Raw genomic sequence first — 21,676 nt, 5'->3', positions numbered from 1 at the left:
ACGGACCACAGGAGCTGCAATGTCTCTGCCCCTTAAGCAGACCTCCCGCGGTTTCCGTGCTGAATTTCTTTTTGCTCTCTTCTTTAAATCTCGTCTGCGTGAGACGGTCTGCGGGGTCTCTGCGCCATTCATAGCCGCTGTGAAGGCGCCCTAAAATTTCGCTCCAGCATTTACGAATAAAACGGATCGTATGATCAGCAGTCCTGCAACTTTCTAATAGACTGTTTCAGTTCCTCTTCAATTTTAAGCATCTCTGCTTGCTGTCGGTGAAATGGAACATTTGTTGCTTTTTCCCAAGGCTGTTTGTTACAGTGTATCAGTGCAGCTGCTGGGAAATCTGGCCATACTTTACCGTCACAAGCCGCACGTCTGGGTTTTCACTATAATAATTTGAATAAAAAGGACGTCGGTAAAAGTCAGTTCTGACCCTCCCTCCTGTCCTGCATCACTACCACTGCTACCTGTGGAGGTAGAGGGTTCCTGCATCACTACCACTGCTACCTGTGGAGGTTTCTGATCTCCCTGAAAGTCTTTCCAGGATTCTGAACACATTTCAGTGTATCGCAGTCACCTTTGGCGCGGCCGTCTGCTTCTTGCGCTGTTGGCGGTCGTGCCTACGTGGGACTGGCGGGTTCCTCATAGAAGGCCATATACAAGAATAGTAACAAATCTGCGCCGATAAACATGAAGCTGTTCTCTGAAGGCCGGCTCGCCACGTTGGGGCTTTGTCCATTGCTGATTTCTTGCACTGCCCCCCCCCCCCGTAAACTCCTCCCTGTTGTCACTTTATAATTTATGCAGATCCTTGCCTCTCGCTGTGTCGGGTGACTTACACAAACAATTTGTAATTCTGAGCAGCAATAAAGCACTTAGAAGAATCGCTGCGTTGTGTCCGTTCCTTGTCTGTGCACCAGGGGGCGCCACGTTCCATACAACACGGCCATGACCAAGGAAACGTGTTCAGGTTGTTGTGCTCTTCAGTCACTGATTATGAAGATGACGCCATTGCTGCTCCCTGCCTTATTGACATGGCAGACTTTCGGCACGGAGTCCGAGCGCAAATGGCTGCAAAATGCTTGTTTTCCCCAGTCGTCTCCAGGACAGCACCACCTGAGATCGCCTCCTCCTGGTTGGACAGGAACACGCCCAGAGGTTAAAAAGCTCCCCCTCTCCCACCTTCCTCAGTGTCTTTCTGTCCTGCCAGGAGGCGCAGGATCACCGAGAGGGGCTGGTGGAAACGCCAGCATGAACATACTTACAGCGGATCGGAGGGCAGTGGGTCAGCCTGTCCTCCCTTCCAAACGAGCGGCTCCCAGGACGCCACATGGGGTGGTTCCCCCGGGCCAGGTTCCTCCCGCGGCGGCCCATGGGGGGTGCAAAGCGGGGGCCTCAGCTCTCCTCCTCCGTCGGCTGTACATAGGACCGTGTGCGGCGCTCTCGGAGTCCCTTTGACACGCATCGGATGGGGCGGGGCGCCGCGTTACGTGACTGACACGATGACGTCATCGCGTAGGCGTCAATGGATGCGAGGAGGGGGCGGGACCAAATTTGAAAAGATTTATAAAAGGAACCTGAGAGAAGATCAACTCGAACAGGGAAGCCATTGCTATTAGGCTGTCTTGTATTGCTCCAAGGTGTCTGCAGCACTGGTTGACAGATGAGTCCTCCAGCACTGGACATCGCTGAGTCTTCAGCCACAGCGGGGGCCGTAAGTAGCCAGTGCGCAAAAAAAGTTGATGCAAAATCCGCTGTATAATGTTTGGAATGTTGCATTCTTATCCGCAAAAAACTGTCTGAGGGGGATAAAAAGGACGCCCCTCCCAGAACGAAACCCAAAATCTGCGCAGAGTGCGGATTGAGACTGCCAGCTACGTAGAAGAGGCCTCTATGCAAGGCATGCTTAGCCAAACTGGTTAAAGAGGAATCCGGGGGATTCCTGGAAGATGTCAAGGAGGAAGTCCTCGCAAATAGCGCCACCAGCGGGGGCATCCAGGGCTAAGTGCCGGAGAAGGGCGTATAGCCCGGAAGAGTATTCAGACTCCGAGAGAAGCTCGATTGGGATGGAGCTGGAAGAACCAGCGCCCGAAGAGTCCTCAGATGAAGATTATAAAAAAATATCTATTTCATCAAGAAGACTTAGCAGAGCTCATTACGTCGGTCAGGGCTACACTCAAAATGGAGGAACCCAGAGAGCCACGTACTATACAGGACGAGATTTCTGGGGGACTAGGGGAAAGACGCAGACATAACTTCCCAGCCCATAATAACATTTCCAAGATGATTCAGAAGGAATGGAAAAAGCCCGATGCGGGATCCTTCTCCTCTAGGGGGGTTAAAAGACGATACCCGTTCGAAGAAGTGTGCGTGAGCTGGGAAGAAGTACCCAAGGTGGATGTCCCGGTGACCAAGGTGGCTAAAAGAACAACTCTGCCCTTCGAGGACGTCACGCAATTAAGAGATCCAATGGATCGGAAGGCTGAGGGCCTCCTGAGAAGATCTTGGGAGGTAGCAGCTAGTATACTCAGACCAGAGATTGCAGCCACATGCGTGGCCAGGACCCTAGGAGTGTGGCTGGAGCAGCTGGAGCTTCATATAACTAACCAAACACCAAGGGAGCAGATTATAAACTCTCTCCCTATCCTAAAGATGGCCACAAACTTTTTGGCGGACGCATCGGCGGAGACGGTAAAGCTCTCAGCAAAGGTGACAGCCCTGTCCAATTTAGCCAGAAGAGTCTTATAGCCAAAGTCCTGGTCGGGCGATTTAGCCTCAAAGAACAAATTGTGCTCACTTCCATTCCATAGCCAGATTCTCTTCGGCCCAGATCTCAACAAAATTCTCGAGAAGGCGTCCGACAGGAAGAAGGGGTTCCCAGAGGAGAAGCAACAGAAGGGGAAGACCTTTTTTCGGGCCCTAGCGCAACAGCCCAAATCATATAGGGGCAAGGGCAAGACAGGCCGCGGGGGGTTACCCCAAGGGGGGTAGAGGGAGAAATTTCCTCTTCAACCCCCACGAGGGGGACCCAACAAAACCAAAACCCTGACGCCATCCCAGTGGGGGCGAGGCTGGGGAGCTTTGCGGATCGATGGGCCGCGATTTGCGAAGGCACATGGATCCCAGAGGTCCTACAGCAGATCTAAAGGACGCGTACTTCCATGTGCCGATCCACAAGGATTCTCAGAAATACCTGAGGTTCGCACTAGATATGGGCAGAAGAACAAGTCACCTTCAGCTCAGATGCCTTTCCTTCGGGATTTCCAGCGCCAAAAATTTTTGAAAAAATCATGGCAGAGGTAGCAGCCTACCTAAGGTAAAGATCAATCCAAATAATACCTCATCTGGACGACATCCTGATTGTAGCAAAGTCCAGAGAGCTCCTAGTAGAACACCTGGTGACGGTCCTCGATCTGCTCCAATTCCTAGGATGGCTAGTGAACTGGGAGACGTCCAGCTTAGATCTCAGCAGAGAAAAGGTATTCCTGGGCATAACGCTCAACTCGGAGACTCAATGCTCCTTTCTTCCCAAGATAAAGATACAGAAGGAGATCCGTCAGCTAGTCAAGACCTTTCTGTGGAGGCAGTCATGTACAGTGCGGGAGGCCATGTCCCTCCTAGGAAGCCTAACATCGTGCATCCCTGGGGTAGCATGGGCCCAAGCGCATACCAGAGCCCTGCAGATCGCAATTCTTTCAGCCTGGGACAGAAGACAGTCCTCATTAGGAACAAAGATGGGCATCAAAAACTCAGTGAAAATATCTCTGCGTTGGTGGACATCCCCAGCGAACCTGCGAAGGGGAGTCCACTGGATACAGAATCCAGCCACACACATCACGACAGACGCAAGTGCCTGGGGGTGGGGGCGCACGTGGGAGACCAACTTCTACAGGGTCCCTGGCCGCAGGAGATAAGAGGTCAGTCCTCAAACTACAGAGAACTCCAGGCGGTTTGGAAGGCCCTCCAACAGCTGGGGGACTTGGAAAGAAATCAGCACATAAAAATCTTGTGCGACAACACCACGGCGGTTGCCCACATTCGGCGCCAAGGGGGCACAAGGTCACCAGCCCTACAGAGCATCTTGCAAAAAATCTTCCGCTGGCCAGAGGGCCGTGTCCTCTCAATTTCAGCAACACATCCAAAAGGAGCGCTGAACCAGAGGGCAGATTTCCTCAGCAGAAGACGTATAGACCCAGGAGCATGGTCTCTATCTCAGGAGGCGTTCAGAATCCTGACGGACAGGTGGGGACCCCCACAACTAGGTCTATTTGCAACCAGGGAGAACGCCAAGGTGAAGAACTTCTTCTCCCTCAGACCAGGGGACCAGCCAACAGCGGTAGACGCCCTGAGCCAGAATTGGGGGAAAAAAGCTTGTGTATGCCTTTCCTCCAATACCACTGATTCCAAGAGTGTTGCAATACTTCAGATCACAGATATGCACACTGATTCTGGTGGCCCCCTTCTGGCCAAAGAGAAGTTGGTTCGGTCTTCTAAAAACTCTGAGCATCCAGGACCCAGTCGTCTTCCCTGCCCAGGCAGATCTACTGACACAGGGGCCTCGGAGCTACCCGAATATAGACAAACTCCACCTAACAGCCTGGATCTTGAGGAATCCACACTGAGAGGAAGAGGGTTCTCTGAGAAAGTAATCGGGACCCTAATGTCAAGTAGGAAAAAAAACAACCAACCTTCTCTATCAAAAAGTCTGGAAGAAGTTTATCTCATGGAGGCAGGGAAGAAATTCCCCGGGCTCCTTTCTGGGCATCTCCTTAATCCTGGAGTTCTTGCAGGAGGGCCTGGATTTGGGCCTCTCCCAGAGCACCCTAAGAGTTCAGGTCGCAGCCCTTAGTGCTCTATTTGACACCAAGTTATCAGAGAGCAGGTGGATTAGTAGATTCCTGACAGCAGCAGATAGGTTACGGCCTAGGCCCACAAATATATTTCCGGACTGAAATCTAAATTGGGTCCTGAAGGCGATGTTAGCAGAACCCTTTGAACCGATCGACGCGCTTTCAATAAGAATGCTCACAATCAAAACGGTCTTCCTGGTAGCCATTACCTCAGCCAGACAGGTTAGTGAACTATGGGCCCTGTCTATTCGCCACCCGTTCCTTTAAATCACCGACACAAAGTGTTCAAAACAGACTCAGCCTTTATGCCGAAGGTGGTGTCACCCTTCCATAGAGCTCAGAAGGTAGTGATCCTCTCGTTCTTCAATAGACCTAAAGACGAGGGAGAAAAAACCCTAAACTGCCTGCATGTCAGGAGAGCGGTCCTGAGCTATATTAACACAAGTCACTGGAGACGAGATGACAACCTGTTCGTCCAGTTCTTCGGCCCAAACAAAGAGAACAAAGTGGCAAAAAGCTCCATAGCCAGGTGGATCCGCCTGGCCATTACAGAATCTTATGGTGCCCTGGGGAAAGAAGTCTCCTCGGTTCTTAAAACCCGCTCCACAAGGGCAGTAGCGTCTTCATGGGCCGAGCATAGTTCAGCTTGTGGTGAAGTTGTGGCTTTTGTGCGCCAGGAACCTGGTATATAATATCCGTACCCCATTGTACTGGAAGATATAGGTGACTACCATTAGGACTCCCTAACGCTCCTCTGATTGGGCACCTTGCGGCTCGTCCCTATGATTCCCATCAGCCCAGCGCTACACCTGTATACACACCGGGGCCCCTCCCTCCTGACACCCTCATTGTTCCCCCACTTATAACCTCCAGGGAGTCTGCAGGGATAATCCGGGGGTGGGGGGGCTGTGCACCTCATCAGTAAATCTGTTGGCCTTGTATGAGGCTGGGGCAAAAGTGACAAGACTTAATTTGGTTTCTTAAAGGAGCATGAACATGGAAGAAAGTCCGTCAGTGGCAGGAGAGTGTATTGTTATAGGACACGGGGCCGAACACAACACATTTTGGGGAAAACCTGCTACTCTCGTGATCAGCAGATATTGGACAGTTGGGCCAAAAATTCCAAGACTGGCTCATATTTTGGTTTTCAAAGTTTTCTGCTTCAGCGTTTTCAGTAATTTTAGTCGGTTGTTTCTACGGTTCCTGAAGTACAATTGGAAGCATTTCAGATGTTTTTACACTTTTATTGACATCCTGGTTACAGGCCTCAGTATATGTACACGATGTTGACCAAAGTATTGCCCCCCCCAACAGTCCGGTGATGTGTGGGCATTAGGTATAAAGGAGAGGATCACACAGGAGACCCCAGCAACCATCAGATGCCACAGGTGTAGAGCTGCCAATGGGGTCTGGTGGGGGGGATGTTGCCAGGTGTAGAGCTGCCAACGGGGTCTGGTGGGGGGATGTCACCAGGTGTAGAGCTGCCAATGGGGTCTGGTGGGGGGGATGTCGCCAGGTGTAGAGCTGCCAATGGGGTCTGGTGGGGGGGATGTCACCAGGTGTAGAGCTGCCAATGGGGTCTGGTGGGGGATGTCACCAGGTGTAGAGCTGCCAATGGGGTCTGGTGGTGGTGGGGAAGGGGAGGTCGCCAGGTGTAGAGCTGCCAACGGAGTCTGGTGGGGGGATGTCACCAGGTGTAGAGCTGTCAATGGGGTCTGGCCGGGAGGGGGGGGGGGGGGGTCGCCAGGTGTAGAGCTGCCAACGGGGTCTGATGGGAGGATGCCCCCAGGTGTAGAGCTGACAACGGGGTCTGGTGGGGGAATGTTGCCAACCAACAGTATGGGACATCGTAACTTCTGGACCTTCCACTGTTGGCCATGTTATTGGCGGATGGAAGCCATCCGGTGTTTGTAGTGCCATCATGTTCAGGGAAACCTCGTAAACTGACAGACCGTGGACAATGAAGCCTTGTAGGAGCTGTGAAGGGATCACACATGTTGTCTGCCCTTGCTCAGGGGGTCTCGCAGGCCATTGGAACATCCTTTAGCACCAGAACCCTCCGTAGGGAGCGGCATGTGAAGGGTTACCATGGACGAGCGGCTGCACCCAACATCACAGCGGCGCCTGCGATGGGGCTCGGAGCGACGGACTGTAAGTGAGTGGAAGCAAGTGTTGTCGATGAATCACAGTACACCATCTTCCGATCGGATGGCGGCACTTGGGTGTGGCCGTTGTCTGTAGAGCGGTTTCTATGTGACGCATCGTCCCAACAGTGAGGTTTGGAGGGGGTTCTGTTAGGGTGAGGGGTGTTAGGGCCATTGGTTATAGTGAAGTCCATCCTCACCACCAATGGGTACAGAGACATCCCGGACAATGTGGCATCACCTCCCCTGTGGTAATACTCTGGTACAGCTCCGTGTCTCCACCAACATGACCGAGCGCCATGTCATACGGCACGCAGTGTGGAGGAGCAGAACGCCTGCAGACTTCCATCGGCCCAAAGTCCAGATCTCAATCTCATCGAGCGGGACGAACTTGACCGCCGTATCCGTGCGCCCAACACACCCATCATCCCCCATCACTATCTGAAGATCCTGCAAGAATGGCAGTAAATCCCTGCACACATCTATGGGGATCTGGTGGAAGCGGCCGCGGAGGAGGACTGCAGTCATTGGGGCCAGAGGCGGCCAACACTGGGGGAAAATGGGAATAACCTCGAATTCCCTCCCCTTCTATGTGTCCCAATACTTGTGTCAGTGTTGTGTAAATCATTCTACTGATCTCTGCACTTTCCATCGTCTATTAGTACATCTGTACCTTCATAACCCCAGATGTAGTAATCTTGGTTCTGCAATCTCCCAGTCCCCCTGGTTGCCCTCGCCTGCACCCACTCTCCTTCAGCTCCATCCCTATACATAGGGGCCCAGGGTTGTACGCAGTTCTCCATGTGTGGTCAGACTACTTATCATGAACATCCATCTGGACCTCTATTGATGCAACCCTTGGATTGTATCTGCCCTGGCAGCAGCTGCCTGGCGCTGGTTGATAAGCTATAAAAGAAAAATGTAAAACATCTGCAAATGTTAGAAAACAAAAACAAAATCAAGTACTCCACTCTTCTTCTCCCCGGGGATCCATCAGATGCTTCACTAGTTCTCCTGGTCTTTGGATGCAGGGGACACATGTTATCCACATGTAAACAACCAGAGGCTGTAGCAATCTTCTGCTGCCCTACTGGCATCATTGGTCCCATCCCTGAGCGCCGATGCCAGTAGTGCTGCTTGTGACTATTGTGGTCACTGATTGGCTACTTGTTCACTATCTGGTAGGACCGCCTGAGCGTCTGTTGTGGATCGCTGGGAGAAAGCGATAAGGTGTACTCTTGGGGTTTTTTAAGGACTTTTGCAGGTGTCATAAGAAAACACTTGGGGAACCCCTTTAGGTTTACAGTCCATCAGTGCTCTGAAGTCTTTTCAGTGGCAGTTTTACCAGCATTTTGCTATTTAACATATAATTGTGCATTTGTTTCCTCACCCCAAGTACATCACCTTATACTTATCCATGTTAAACTTCATTTTCCACTTCTCCTCCAGCATCCCCAACGCCCTCTGTAATATATGATCCCCCAGCATCCCCAACGCCCTCTGTAATATATGATCCCCCAGCATCCCCAACGCCCTCTGTAATATATGATCCCCCAGCATCCCCAACGCCCTCTGTAATATATGATCCCCCAGCATCCCCAACGCCCTCTGTAATATATGATCCCCCAGCATCCCCAGCGCCCTCTGTAAAATATGATCCCCCCCCAGCATCCCCAGCATCCCCAACGCCCTCTGTAATATATGATCCCCCAGCATCCCCAGCGCCCTCTGTAAAATATGATCCCCCAGCATCCCCAGCGTCCTCTGTAATATATGATCCCCCAGCATCCCCAGTGCCGTCTGTAATATTGATCCCCCAGCATCCCCAGTGCCGTCTGTAATATTGATCCTCCAGCATCCCCAACGCCCTCTGTAATATATGATCCCCCAGCATCCCCAACGCCCTCTGTAATATATGATCCCCCAGCGCCCTCTGTAATATATGATCCCCCAGCATCCCCAGCGCCCTCTGTAATATATGATCCTCCAGCATCCCCAGCGCCCTCTGTAATATTGATCCTCCAGCATCCCCAACGCCTTCTGTAATATATGATCCCCCAGCATCCCCAACGCCCTCTGTAATATCCCCCAGCATCCCCAACGCCCTCTGTAATATATGATCCCCCAGCATCCCCAACGCCCTCTGTAATATATGATCCCCCAGCATCCCCAACGCCCTCTGTAATATGATATGATCCCTCAGCATCCCCAACGCCCTCTGTAATATGATATGATCCCTCAGCATCCCCAACGCCCTCTGTAATATATGATCCTCCAGTATCCCCAATGCTCTCTGTAATATATCATCCCCTAGCATCCCCAACATCCTCTGTAATATGATATGATCCTCCAGCATCCCCAACGCCCTTTGTGGTATGATATAATCCTCTAGCATCCCCAACGCCCTCTGTGATATGATCCCCCAGCTTCCCCAACATCCTCTGTAATATATGATCCTCCAGCATCCCCAACGCCGTCTGTAATATATGATCTCCCAGCATCCCCAACGCTCTCCGTAATATATGATCCTCCAGCATCCCCAACGCCCTCTGTAATATATGATCCTCCAGCATCCCCAACGCCGTCTGTAATATATGATCTCCCAGCATCCCCAACGCTCTCCGTAATATATGATCCTCCAGCATCCCCAACGCCGTCTGTAATATATGATCTCCCAGCATCCCCAACGCTCTCCGTAATATATGATCCTCCAGCATCCCCAACGCCGTCTGTAATATATGATCTCCCAGCATCCCCAACGCTCTCCGTAATATATGATCTCCCAGCATCCCCAACGCTCTCCGTAATATATGATCCTCCAGCATCCCCAACGCCCTCTGTAATATATGATCCTCCAGCATCCCCAACGCCGTCTGTAATATATGATCTCCCAGCATCCCCAACGCTCTCCGTAATATATGATCCTCCAGCATCCCCAACGCTCTCCGTAATATATGATCCTCCAGCATCCCCAACGCCCTCTGTAATATATGATCCTCCAGCATCCCATACGCTCTCTGTAATATATGATTCCCCAGCATCCCCAACGCCCTCTGTGATATGATATGATCCTCCAGCATTTCCAACGCTCTCTGTAATATGATATGATCCCCCAGCATTCCCAACGCCCTCTGTAAAATGATATGATCCCCCAGCATCCCCAACGCCCTCTGTAAAATGATATGATCCCCCAGCATCCCCAACGCCATCTGTGATATGATATGATCCCCCAGCATCCCCAACGCCATCTGTGATATGATATGATCCCCCAGCATCCCCAACGCCATCTGTGATATGATATGATCCCCCAGCTTCCCCAACATCCTCTGTAATATATGATCCTCCAGCATCCCCAACCCCCTCTGTAATATATGATCCTCCAGCATCCCCAGCGCCCTCTGTAATATATGATCCCCCAGCATCCCCAGCGCCCTCTGTAATATATGATCCCCCAGCATCCCCAGCGCCCTCTGTAATATATGATCCCCCAGCATCCCCAGCGCCCTCTGTAATATATGATCCCCCAGCATCCCCAGCGCCCTCTGTAATATATGATCCCCCAGCATCCCCAGCGTCCTCTGTAATATATGATCCCCCAGCATCCCCAACATCCTCTGTAATATGATATGATCCTTCAGCATCCCATACGCTCTCTGTAAAATGATATGATCCTCCAGCATCCCCAGCGCCTTTTGTAATATATGATCCTCCGGCATCCCCAACGCCATCTGTGATATGATATGATCCCCCAGCATCCCCAACGCCGTCTTTGGTATGATATGATCCCCCAGCATCCCCAACGCCCTCTGTGGTATGATATGATCCCCCAGCATCCCCAACGCCCTCTGTGATATGATATGTTCCCCCAGCATCCCCAACGCCCTCTGTGATATGATATGAGCCCCCAGCATCCCCAACGCCGTCTTTGGTATGATATGATCCCCCAGCATCCCCAACATCCTCTGTAATATGATATGATCCCCCAGCATCCCCAACGCCCTCTGTGGTATGATATGTTCCCCCAGCATCCCCAACGCCCTCTGTGATATGATATGTTCCCCCAGCATCCCCAACGCCCTCTGTGGTATGATATGATCCCCCAGCTTCCCCAACATCCTCTGTAATATATGATCCTCCAGCATCCCCAATGCCCTCTGTAATATATGATCCTCCAGCATCCCCAGCGCCCTCTGTAATATATGATCCTCCAGCATCCCCAGCGCCCTCTGTAATATATGATCCTCCAGCATCCCCAGCGCCCTCTGTAATATATGATCCTCCAGCGCCCTCTGTAATATATGATCCCCCAGCATCCCCAACATCCTCTGTAATATGATATGATCCCCCAGCATCCCATACGCTCTCTGTAATATATGATCCCCCTGCATCCCCAGCGCCCTCTGTAATATATGATCCCCCAGCATCCCCAACGCCCTCTGTAATATGATATGATCCTCCAGCATCCCCAGCGCCCTCTGTAATATATGATCCCCCTGCATCCCCAATGCCCTCTGTAATATGATATGATCCCCCAGCATCCCCAACGCCCTCTGTAATATATGATCCCCCTGCATCCCCAATGCCCTCTGTAATATGATATGATCCCCCAGCATCCCCAATGCCCTCTGTAATATGATATGATCCCCCAGCATCCCCAATGCCCTCTGTAATATGATATGATCCCCCAGCATCCCCAATGCCCTCTGTAATATGATATGATCCCCCTGCATCCCCAATGCCCTCTGTAATATGATATGATCCCCCAGCATCCCCAACGCCCTCTGTAATATATGATCCCCCTGCATCCCCAACGCCCTCTGTAATATGATATGATCCCCCAGCATCCCCAATGCCCTCTGTAATATGATCCTCCTTTGTGTCAATTACTTTAGCGATTTTAGTATCATTGCAAGCATTGAGATTCTACTCTGTAAGACCCCTACAATGTCATCAATAAATACATTACTGACCGCTATGCTACCCCACTGATAACAATGACCCATCCAATACTAACCGCGGTGCTACCCCACTAGTAACAGTGACCCCTCCAATACTGCCGCCTGTGGAACTCCAATGGTAACAATGACCCCTCTAATACTGCCCCCTGTGGTACCCCACTACGATAACCCTCCAATACTGCCCCCCATGATACTCCACTAGTAATGATGACCCCTCCAATACTGCCCCCTGTGGAACCCCACTAGTAATGGTAACTCCTCCAATAGTGATCCCTGTAGTACTAATCCCTGGTAACTGTGATCTTTCCAATATTAACTGTTGTGATACTGTAATGTGTTAAATGCCTGTGACTGTGTATGTATGTGTAATATATATATATATATATATGTGTGTGTGTATATGTAGATATAGCTAGATATATGTATGTGGATAGCGGGGAGAGACTCAGCTAGTGGAAGCTGCAGCAGAGAGACTGAGCTAGTAGGAGCTGCAGCAGAGTTACCTGCAGCTGGACTCGTGTACCATAGAGAGGGAGAGGGAGACTTGGATAATTGAGTTCAGGTCCCAGATACAGGTTCAGCTGCTGCCAGAAGAGGCCTCTGTCACGGTTACGGACAGCAGGCTCTGCGACTTCAGTGGGATTAAGGGTGATGCAGAGATAGATGGCAACTATCTACGCAGTTGTGAGTACCAGCGCCCCACATCATCTCGGATAGTCTGGATCGTGTTGGACTCATCAGTGTAGGGTCTCCCCAAAGGTCCTGTGCTAATCCGTTGCCCAGTGGACGGTGACTGTAAATACTCATCCGCCGGATTCCATTAGTTGCTGTGGAAGGGCTCTCGCCTCCATATAGTAGCGGGGTAGCTACTTACTCCTGGCTGGGGTAAACTGGAAACTGTAAGATTCCAATACTGGGCACACAGCTTTAAGGGCATCTCATTCATAGACTGAGTTATAATGGTAATTGATCGTTAGTAACCAGTTCCAATGTGTCCAGATCATACTGTTGCTTCCTAAAGTCTTGCTGGTTTACCTGAAATGTGTAGAGCCTCTTATAAACAGTCATATTTCACACCTGTTGCAGGTAACTGTGACCCCTCCAATATTGCCCCTTGTACCCCGCTGGTAACGATGGCTCTGAGGCTGTGCTGCTTCCAATGCACCGTCAGCATCTTGTACATTGCCGGCAGGCGGGGGGTCTGCAGCGATGCTTCCTGTGAAGCTGCTATTAGCAGAACGCCATATTCCATAGAGCAATACAGTAAGTGACAGCAGTGAATGAGTCCTCGGATCTATCGGAATGTCCCTGTGTAATCGCTGCCTTCCCCCACCAGAGGGCAGTGTTCTCTGATGCATATTTTGGGAACTTCCTCTTACAAGTCAAATGTCAGGATGGGGTTTTCAAGCGATGGAAGTTCTATCAGTTTAGGTTGAATATTCCAAATCCATAAGAAATGTAACCATGAAAGGTTTCTGCGCTGCCGGGCCAGAACCGCAGCCGTCTTGTGTAATCTGATACAGAACGGACCTCCTCGTGTCCCCGGCCGGGTTCACAGCTGCGTTCCGGCACAAAAGACCAGAAGAAATACCGCTGCATGCAGCACTTTTACTTCCGGCTAAAAGCTGGACAGCTGCGCAGAAACGGAAGGGCGCTCATTATAGTCAATGTGGTCAGTTCTGCGCTGTTCGGTTCCACCATAAGAAACCCTGCCGCAGATGTGAAGGCATCCTAAGGGCTACTCCCATCTGATAAAGGGATAGCCTTCATTATGTAATCAGTGGGGGTCTGACCTAGGGGACCCTCACCCATCCTGAGAATGAAGGAGTGCCACATAAATGGAGCCATGCTGTAGTTCCCCTGCGCAGTGAATGAGCGGGGGGGCGCAGCGCTGCAGCCTCTTCATACTCAGAGTTAGTAAGGGTCCCAGAAGTTGGACCCCCACTGATCATAAAGAGCTGGCGTATCCTAGCATGGCACCGTCACAGAGCTCGCCCGTTCGGGTGTGTTCACACATCGATGATTTGCTACAGATTTTGACTCGGATTTTAGTGCCGATGCGCAACAGGTTCCCCCCTTTAAACTGAATGCACCAAAACCTGCAGTGAACCAGCGCTGTGTGAGCGCCCCCTTAGGAGTCACATGGGCATTTCGGTGGCGTAAATACGTTGTGTATTTGCACATGCAAAAAAGAGCGTATAAATTGCATTGATTTTGTGCGTAAATACGCAGCGAACGGGTAGGTTTCATGGGCATTTTGTGAGTAATTACCAATGCCCATTCATTTCAATCGGCTTAAGCAGAGCATAAATACGTACCAAGATGGGTCGGGCTGCGTATTTTTTCACGCAATGTGCGATACACTCGTTTGAAAGAACTCGTTGGAATCTATGGGTTCTATTCACTGCAGATCAAGCGTGCAAAAATAGTGCGCGTAATACTCGGCGCAGATATGTTCCTGTAAACCATCCCTGAGTGTATTTTCCCAGGGGGCGTTGTACCACAGTTCCACCAGCAGGTGGCAGCATCGCTGTGTTTTGCTGTAAATGTATATGTAGCAGAGTCCGTCTTGCGCACAGACAGACCTCGCGTTGGTCGGCACACGGACACGCAGTTTGTTTGCTGTCTGATGTTCTGTTCCCCGATAACTGGACAAGGAAAGGAAATGCGATGCTTTTTTTAAACTTGGGCTATTCAGGTACCAAAAGCCCATGAGCGTACAACCATCAGATGAATGGCGGCTGCTTTTGTGCAAGCAGCCTTAACGCAATTGTTGATGACCCGAATATTGATGGCGTATCCTTAGAATGGATCATCAGCGTCACATGAGCGGGGGTCTGACCCCCACACTTGTGCGGTGCTCGGTCATGGCCTCTGCTCTGGCCCGTGACGTTCCATGGTCACATGGTCTTTGTGTAGCTCTAGCGCATTCACGTTGATAGGGGAGAGGTGCAGTACAACACAGGGGGCCGGGATTAGGATATACACGTCAGGGGTGCTGCGACTCAGCCCCCATAATGACTTATCCTAAGGGTAGGCCATCAATAGTTTATAACTGGACAGCCCCTTTAAATCTGCGCGTGACTCTGGTCATAGTTTGGGCTGTATGTGGGGTTAATTCCGTACAGTCTGCGTCCCCTTAGGTGCTGGCCCTCTCCTCTGTGGGTGGTGATAACCTGCGCTCCCACACAACAGACACATCAACATAAGAACGGGGTGGCAGCGTCCATCCCTCCTACCAGCAAGCTGCAGGGTTTGGGTACTGCAGTGTATTATATCATGAATCGCTTTGGCGCTCTTCCTCCGGATCTGCATCACTTTTGCAGTTGTTACTTTGTATCTTGGAGGCTTGTGTATAATATATATTCTACCCCACTTGGTAATCTGACTAAACCTCAGTCTGTTGGGCTCCGTCCTGGGACTTGTGCTGCCTCTGACTGTATATGCAGTCCATTCCCAGCCACCCATGGACAACATGAGAGACTCTGCAGGAGTCGGGATCCCTCTGGGTCTGCTGTCACCTGTCCATACTTGTGGTGTCAGAGGAATGCCCGAGGGGTCAGGTGGCATCTGGCCGACACATGTGGGCCTGTCTGAACAAGTGGGACAACTTTCCCTAATACCCCAGCACCAGGCAGGGGTGGGGGGCCCAGATTAAGGAGCAGCCCCCAGACCAAACACAACTGCAGATCTGTGGAAATATCCCTGAAAGCCGCAGATGTTCCCACAGGATCGCGTGTCAATAATCAGATCCTGGGGGGCTGGAGGACAATGCCGCCTGCCGGTATGTAAGGTGTGACCTGTGCAGCTAATAGGCGACCGGCCTGAGCTTCCTCTACAGACAGGACAGACTTTGCGATTTGGACCCAAAAACCTGTTGTTGCTGTGTGTTTCCCCCATTGTGCAGCCCAGCAGGCGCCGCCTCGTTCCCCAATACCCCAGTGTAAATAAGGGGCAGATCCTGCAAAGAGGGGCCGGGACTGTTTGGAGAGAGCGTGTTCCTGCATTGTCCCCTGTGAGGAGCTGCCACAATGGGGTTTTGTGATGGTGACAATGTGGGATAATTCGCTGAGAGACCCCATGTGTGCCCCCCCCCCCTCCCCGGACCCCGCACAGTTACAAGGGATATTATTCATAGCAGTTGGTCAGGTACTACCTCAATACTGCAGCGTGCAGTTATCATTAGTGTTGGCTGTCCAGGTATTCTCAGTGCTCAGGTGCTATTAGTGTTAGCTGCCCAGGTATTCTCAGTGCTCAGGTGCTATTAGTGTTAGCTGCCCAGGTATTCTCAGTGCTCAGGTACTATTAGTGTTAGCTGTCCAGGTATTCTCAGTGCTCAGGTGCTATTAGTGTTGGCTGTCCAGGTACTCTCAGTGCTATTAGTGTTGGCTGTCCAGGTACTCTCAGTGCTATTAGTGTTGGCTGTCTGGCTATTCTCAGTGCTATTAGTGTTGACTGTCCGGCTATTCTCGATGCTATAAGTGTTGGCTGTCCGGCTTATTCTCAGTGCTATTAGTGTTGGCTGTCCAGGTATTCTCAGTGCTCTTAGTGTTGACTGTCCAGATACTCTCAGTGCTATTAGTGTTGACTGTCCAGATACTCTCAGTGCTATTAGTGTTGGCTGTCCAGGTACTCTCAGTGCTCTTAGTGTTGACTGTCCAGGTACTCTCAGTGCTATTAGTGTTGACTGTCCAGGTACTCTCAGTGCTATTAGTGTTGACTGTCCAGGTACTCTCAGTGCTATTAGTGTTGACTGTCCAGGTACTCTCAGTGCTATTAGTGTTGGCTGTCCAGGTACTCTCAGTGCTATTAGTGTTGGCTGTCCAGGTACTCTCAGTGCTATTAGTGTTGGCTGTCCAGGTACTCTCAGAGCTCTTAGTGTTGGCTGTCCAGGTACTCTCAGTGCTATTAGTGTTGACTGTCCAGGTACTCTCAGAGCTCTTAGTGTTGGCTGTCCAGGTACTCTCAGTGCTATTAGTGTTGGCTGTCCAGGTATTCTCAGTGCTCTTAGTGTTGGCTGTCCAGGTACTCTCAGTGCTATTAGTGTTGGCTGTCCAGGTACTCTCAGTGCTATTAGTGTTGGCTGTCCAGGTACTCTCAGTGCTGACTGTCCAGGTACTCTCAGTGCTATTAGTGTTGGCTGTCCAGGTACTCTCAGTGCTATTAGTGTTGGCTGTCCAGGTACTCTCAGGGCTATTAGTGTTGGCTGTCCAGGTACTCTCAGTGCTATTAGTGTTGGCTGTCCAGGTACTCTCAGTGCTATTAGTGTTGGCTGTCCAGGTACTCTCAGGGCTATTAGTGTTGGCTGTCCAGGTACTCTCAGTGCTATTAGTGTTGACTGTCCTGGTACTCTCAGTGCTATTAGTGTTGGCTGTCCAGGTACTCTCAGTGCTATTAGTGTTGACTGTCCTGGTACTCTCAGTGCTATTAGTGTTGACTGTCCTGGTACTCTCAGTGCTATTAGTGTTGACTGTCCTGGTACTCTCAGTGCTATTAGTGTTGACTGTCCTGGTATTCTCAGTGCTCTTAGTGTTGGCTGTCCAGGTACTCTCAGTGCTATTAGTGTTGGCTGTCCAGGTACTCTCAGTGCTATTAGTGTTGGCTGTCCAGGTACTCTCAGTGCTGACTGTCCAGGTACTCTCAGTGCTCTTAGTGTTGGCTGTCCAGGTACTCTCAGTGCTATTAGTGTTGGCTGTCCAGGTACTCTCAGTGCTATTAGTGTTGGCTGTCCAGGTACTCTCAGGGCTATTAGTGTTGGCTGTCCAGGTACTCTCAGTGCTATTAGTGTTGACTGTCCTGGTACTCTCAGTGCTATTAGTGTTGGCTGTCCAGGTACTCTCAGTGCTATTAGTGTTGACTGTCCTGGTACTCTCAGTGCTATTAGTGTTGGCTGTCCAGGTACTCTCAGTGCTATTAGTGTTGACTGTCCTGGTACTCTCAGTGCTATTAGTGTTGACTGTCCTGGTACTCTCAGTGCTATTAGTGTTGACTGTCCTGGTACTCTCAGTGCTATTAGTGTTGACTGTCCTGGTACTCTCAGTGCTATTAGTGTTGACTGTCCTGGTACTCTCAGTGCTCTTAGTGTTGGCTGTCCAGGTACTCTCCGTGCTCGGTGACGGGGTTGTGTCATTTCTTGCAGCCTCCGGCTACCTTCTTCAGTTTCTCATCTTTCTCAGGGTAGAAGTTCGCAGCTCGGGGCACCTGCTGAAGGGGGCGGGGCCGGCACTCCCCGGCTCGCTGATTGGCTGGGAGCTGACAATGCTCATTTACATGGGAGGTCCCGGGGCCGGAGGCTGCATATTAGGCAGCGCGGCCGGGAGGAGGACAGTGCCTTCCCCGCTGCCGAGCCGCCACCATGCCGCGGTCATTCCTGGTCAAGAAGCATTTCTCCGCCACCAAGAAGCCCAACTACAGCGAGCTGGAGAGCCAGACAGGTAAGAAGCACAAGTCCCAGCAAGCCCTGGAGAGCATGCATGCTGGTGCGCTGCAGCCGCTGATGGCCGTGTCTTCTCTCCGCAGTCTACATCTCCCCCTTCCTGTATGACATCCCTGTGATCCCCCAGCCGGAGGTCCTGAGCCCCGGAGCTTACTTCCCCCCTCTGGTCTGGGACACCGGCTTACTGACGAGCTTCTTCTCCGCGGAGTCTCCGATCTCCAATGCCAGCGACGACTCCAAGCCTCTGGACCTCACCTCGTTCTCCAGCGAGGATGATGAGGGGAAGACCTCGGAGCCCCCCAGCCCGGCCTCCTCGGCCACCGAAGCCGACAAGTTCCACTGCAGCCAATGCAGCAAGTCTTACTCCACCTTTGCTGGACTTTCCAAGCACAAGCAGCTGCACTGCGACCCCCAGAGCAGAAAGTCCTTCAGCTGCAAGTACTGTGAGAAGGAATATGTCAGCTTAGGGGCCCTAAAGATGCACATCAGGAGCCACACGCTGCCCTGCGTCTGCAAGATCTGTGGCAAGGCGTTCTCCAGACCCTGGCTGCTGCAAGGACACATCCGGACGCACACAGGTAAGATGCTGGGCGCTGCAGTCCTCGGCTGGTGCCCATGTGGCGCATTGTCTGATACATGCTGGGTACTGGCTGCTATTGGGGCAGGGTCTTGTTTTGCACCTGTTGGTACAGTTGTGGCGAGGCCGGGGTGCCCCCTCCTACCCCTCAGCTGCCACACTGGCTCACATTCCAAGCAGATCGCATTCACCATACACCTTCACCCCGCTCGGATTGTTGTGCCTTGTATGGCTTTGATTTCACACCCTCCAAGTGCTGAAGACCTTTGCAAAGCATTAATTGTGTCTTCTAAATGACTCCCTGCGTTTTATACAAAGGGTGATGGACAATTTAATTAAGCAGTGCCTATATAAATCTCACACGCCTGCAAACGCTCACTGCTGCCACCAACCAGTGTGTGGACGTTCACATACGACAACTGAATTTTGCTAATTTTCTCGATCGTTAATTTGATTTGCTTTTTCCAACAGGTGAGAAGCCATTTTCCTGCACGCATTGTAACCGGGCCTTCGCTGACCGCTCTAATCTCCGCGCTCACCTGCAGACCCATTCTGACGTCAAGAAATACCAGTGCAGAAGCTGCTCCAGGACTTTCTCCCGCATGTCTCTCCTTCACAAGCACGAGGAGTCCGGCTGCTCGGGGAACCACTGATCGCTACTTGTGCACAAGTGACTGTAAAGACGTTACAAAAAGTTATGGGAGCCCCCCAAATCCAAGTATCTGGGCTGAGTGCAGCAGGCACACTCCTGCGGTGACGGGGGGATCTGTGCCCTATAATGCTCTTAGGTGCTGAAATCCGCTCGCTGTGTTCAAGAGCCTTATTGCGACATCACAGGACAGCGGCTCCATGCGTGGACGCAGCAATACTCCACTGTGACTGCTGATAGTCCAGAAATGCTGGAAACCTTGTGATTTGCAAACATTTGAAGCCAGCAGGTTATAAAATCCAAAGTCCTCCTTTTTTATGGAAGCAGAAAAAAAAGGGCTATTTCCTCTATTTTTATGAAGGATGGAGTCAAAGTGTTAAAATGCATTTGTGTTTTTGTGATTGTTGCCAGATTAATGTATGCCAAGAAGGTGTTACTATGCAATGGCGATGCGCCACTTACAGGGCAGCTGTCGGCCGCGGCACAATGACTGCAGCGTTAACAATGATCAGGACCGAGCGAGCCGCTTGCGGTTCCCAAACAATTGTGTTTACAGACTCCTGAGCACCTGTTAATGCACTTAAACAACTGCCTTTATGCGATCTCACACTAATAGCGGGCAGTTGTCAGCCGCTACAATGGCTGCTTGTGCGGCCCGCCGACAGGTGGACACCAAAACCCTCCTATTAATGTGCCGGGAAAAAGGTGTCTTTTCACTCCCTCTTCTCGCTCCATATCTCGCCTACATAATCCTACAGATGAATGTTTACATTTCGATGGTACACTGGTATTTATATAGTTTTTTTATCTTCCACATTTTGTACTGATAAAACTTTTTATAGTTAAACACAATTTATTTGATATTAAATAAAAAAAAAAACAAACAAACAAAACTTTAATTTATAAAACTTGGTTTTGCTCTTTCCTTGGTGCTGGCGTGTTGTGAAAGGTTGGGGTCTTTCCATCAAATCCCAAGAATCTCTTGTTGCTTTTTGTTACAATCTATTTCCTGTGGCTTGCAGCATTGCCACATGTAACACGACCAGGAACTGTTAACTCCCTGCGTCTAGTGGAAGTAACAAGGGCATGCTGTGATTTTTAGTCCCACAGCAGCTGCAGGGGGTTGCCTCTACCTTCCTAGCAGTGTAGTATTTGACTATGGGGAAGGCATGTTTGTGTACTTGATGCCAGTAGGTAACACCTGCTCCCCCGGCTCTTGTGTCTCATGTGCAGCGACCGAGCTCTTATCTGAAAGTAACACGAGATAATAAAGAATCCCAGTAGTTGCTGGTCTGTAGGGGACGGGCCCACGTGTGCCTTCCTCTAGAATGGCGCTTACAAGTTCCGCAGTGCTGGAAGTGATGACAATCCGTTTTATATCCTCTGAAGTCTCTCATTGTAACTGTGTGATGCCTCATAGACTTCTTTTCGGTCCTGCTGCTGGTTTCAGCGACTCCATGGACAAGAGACCCCAGAGGTGGTAAAACCAGGACAATTGCCCGTGTCTGTTTGCTGTGTAGCCTTTTATTTGGCTAAAGCGTTAACACAGGGAGCGCTGACCCGGGGGTCATTAGCTGCTGGGCAGGTTTCTTTAAATGGACTTCTGCAGTGAATAGATGTAGCTGGCAGCTATTGTACGGCCGAATCTGTCGCCCAACCTCTCCAGAAAGGATGTGTTAATAACGGGAAGATGTTCTGCAGCAACTTAGAATCTTTAGTTTCTGCTGCAATAAAAGCGCCAGTCTCTTCATCCTTGGATGATACGGATGATCTTGGCCTGATGAGCCCTCATATTAAGAGTCCTGCTGGTCTTGAGATGATTAGGGCTCAGCCCTCTGTACACGGCCTTAGGCCTTGCAGGTTCTTGTATTCTCCTTGGCGGTTAACAGCAAGTGTTGAAAAGTTAATTGGCCACTAAAATAACTTGCTTGTCGCCTCCAGGTGGAGTTCAAGAAATTCCCCAAATGGATAAAGGTTTTATAGAAGGTGATCCTAGAAGGTGTTTTTTTTATCACTACCAAAAAAGAAATCCCCCCACAATCTGAAGGTCCTTCCTTATAGACAGGCA

At 50.8% G+C, this 21,676-nt stretch overlaps 1 protein-coding gene across 1 annotated transcript; it reads left to right on the top strand.

Annotated features, from left to right (window-relative positions):
• The first annotated feature begins 18,080 nt into the window (after positions 1-18,080).
• Positions 18,081-20,516, top strand: SNAI1 (snail family transcriptional repressor 1). The gene is made up of 3 exons (XM_066586453.1): positions 18,081-18,380; positions 18,466-18,960; positions 19,431-20,516. Exons 1-3 carry the CDS (start codon positions 18,302-18,304, stop codon positions 19,610-19,612), a joined length of 756 nt encoding a protein of 251 aa, XP_066442550.1. The 5' UTR covers positions 18,081-18,301; the 3' UTR covers positions 19,613-20,516.
• Positions 20,517-21,676: the final 1,160 nt, after the last annotated feature.

The sequence above is a fragment of the Eleutherodactylus coqui genome, chromosome 13 (genome assembly GCF_035609145.1).
Source record: "Eleutherodactylus coqui strain aEleCoq1 chromosome 13, aEleCoq1.hap1, whole genome shotgun sequence".
NCBI classification, from domain to species: Eukaryota; Metazoa; Chordata; class Amphibia; order Anura; family Eleutherodactylidae; genus Eleutherodactylus; species Eleutherodactylus coqui.
The sequence above is the reverse complement of the archived record's forward strand: the minus strand, read 5'-3'. Positions and strand labels throughout refer to the sequence as shown.

Coding starts and splice junctions, on each gene's coding strand:
- SNAI1 (XM_066586453.1), top strand. CDS start 18,302: ATGCCGCGGTCATTCCTGGTCAAGAAGCATTTCTCCGCCACCAAGAAG. Junction 18,381..18,465: donor CGAGCTGGAGAGCCAGACAG/GTAAGAAGCACA, acceptor TTCTCTCCGCAG/TCTACATCTCCCCCTTCCTG. Junction 18,961..19,430: donor ACACATCCGGACGCACACAG/GTAAGATGCTGG, acceptor TTTTTCCAACAG/GTGAGAAGCCATTTTCCTGC.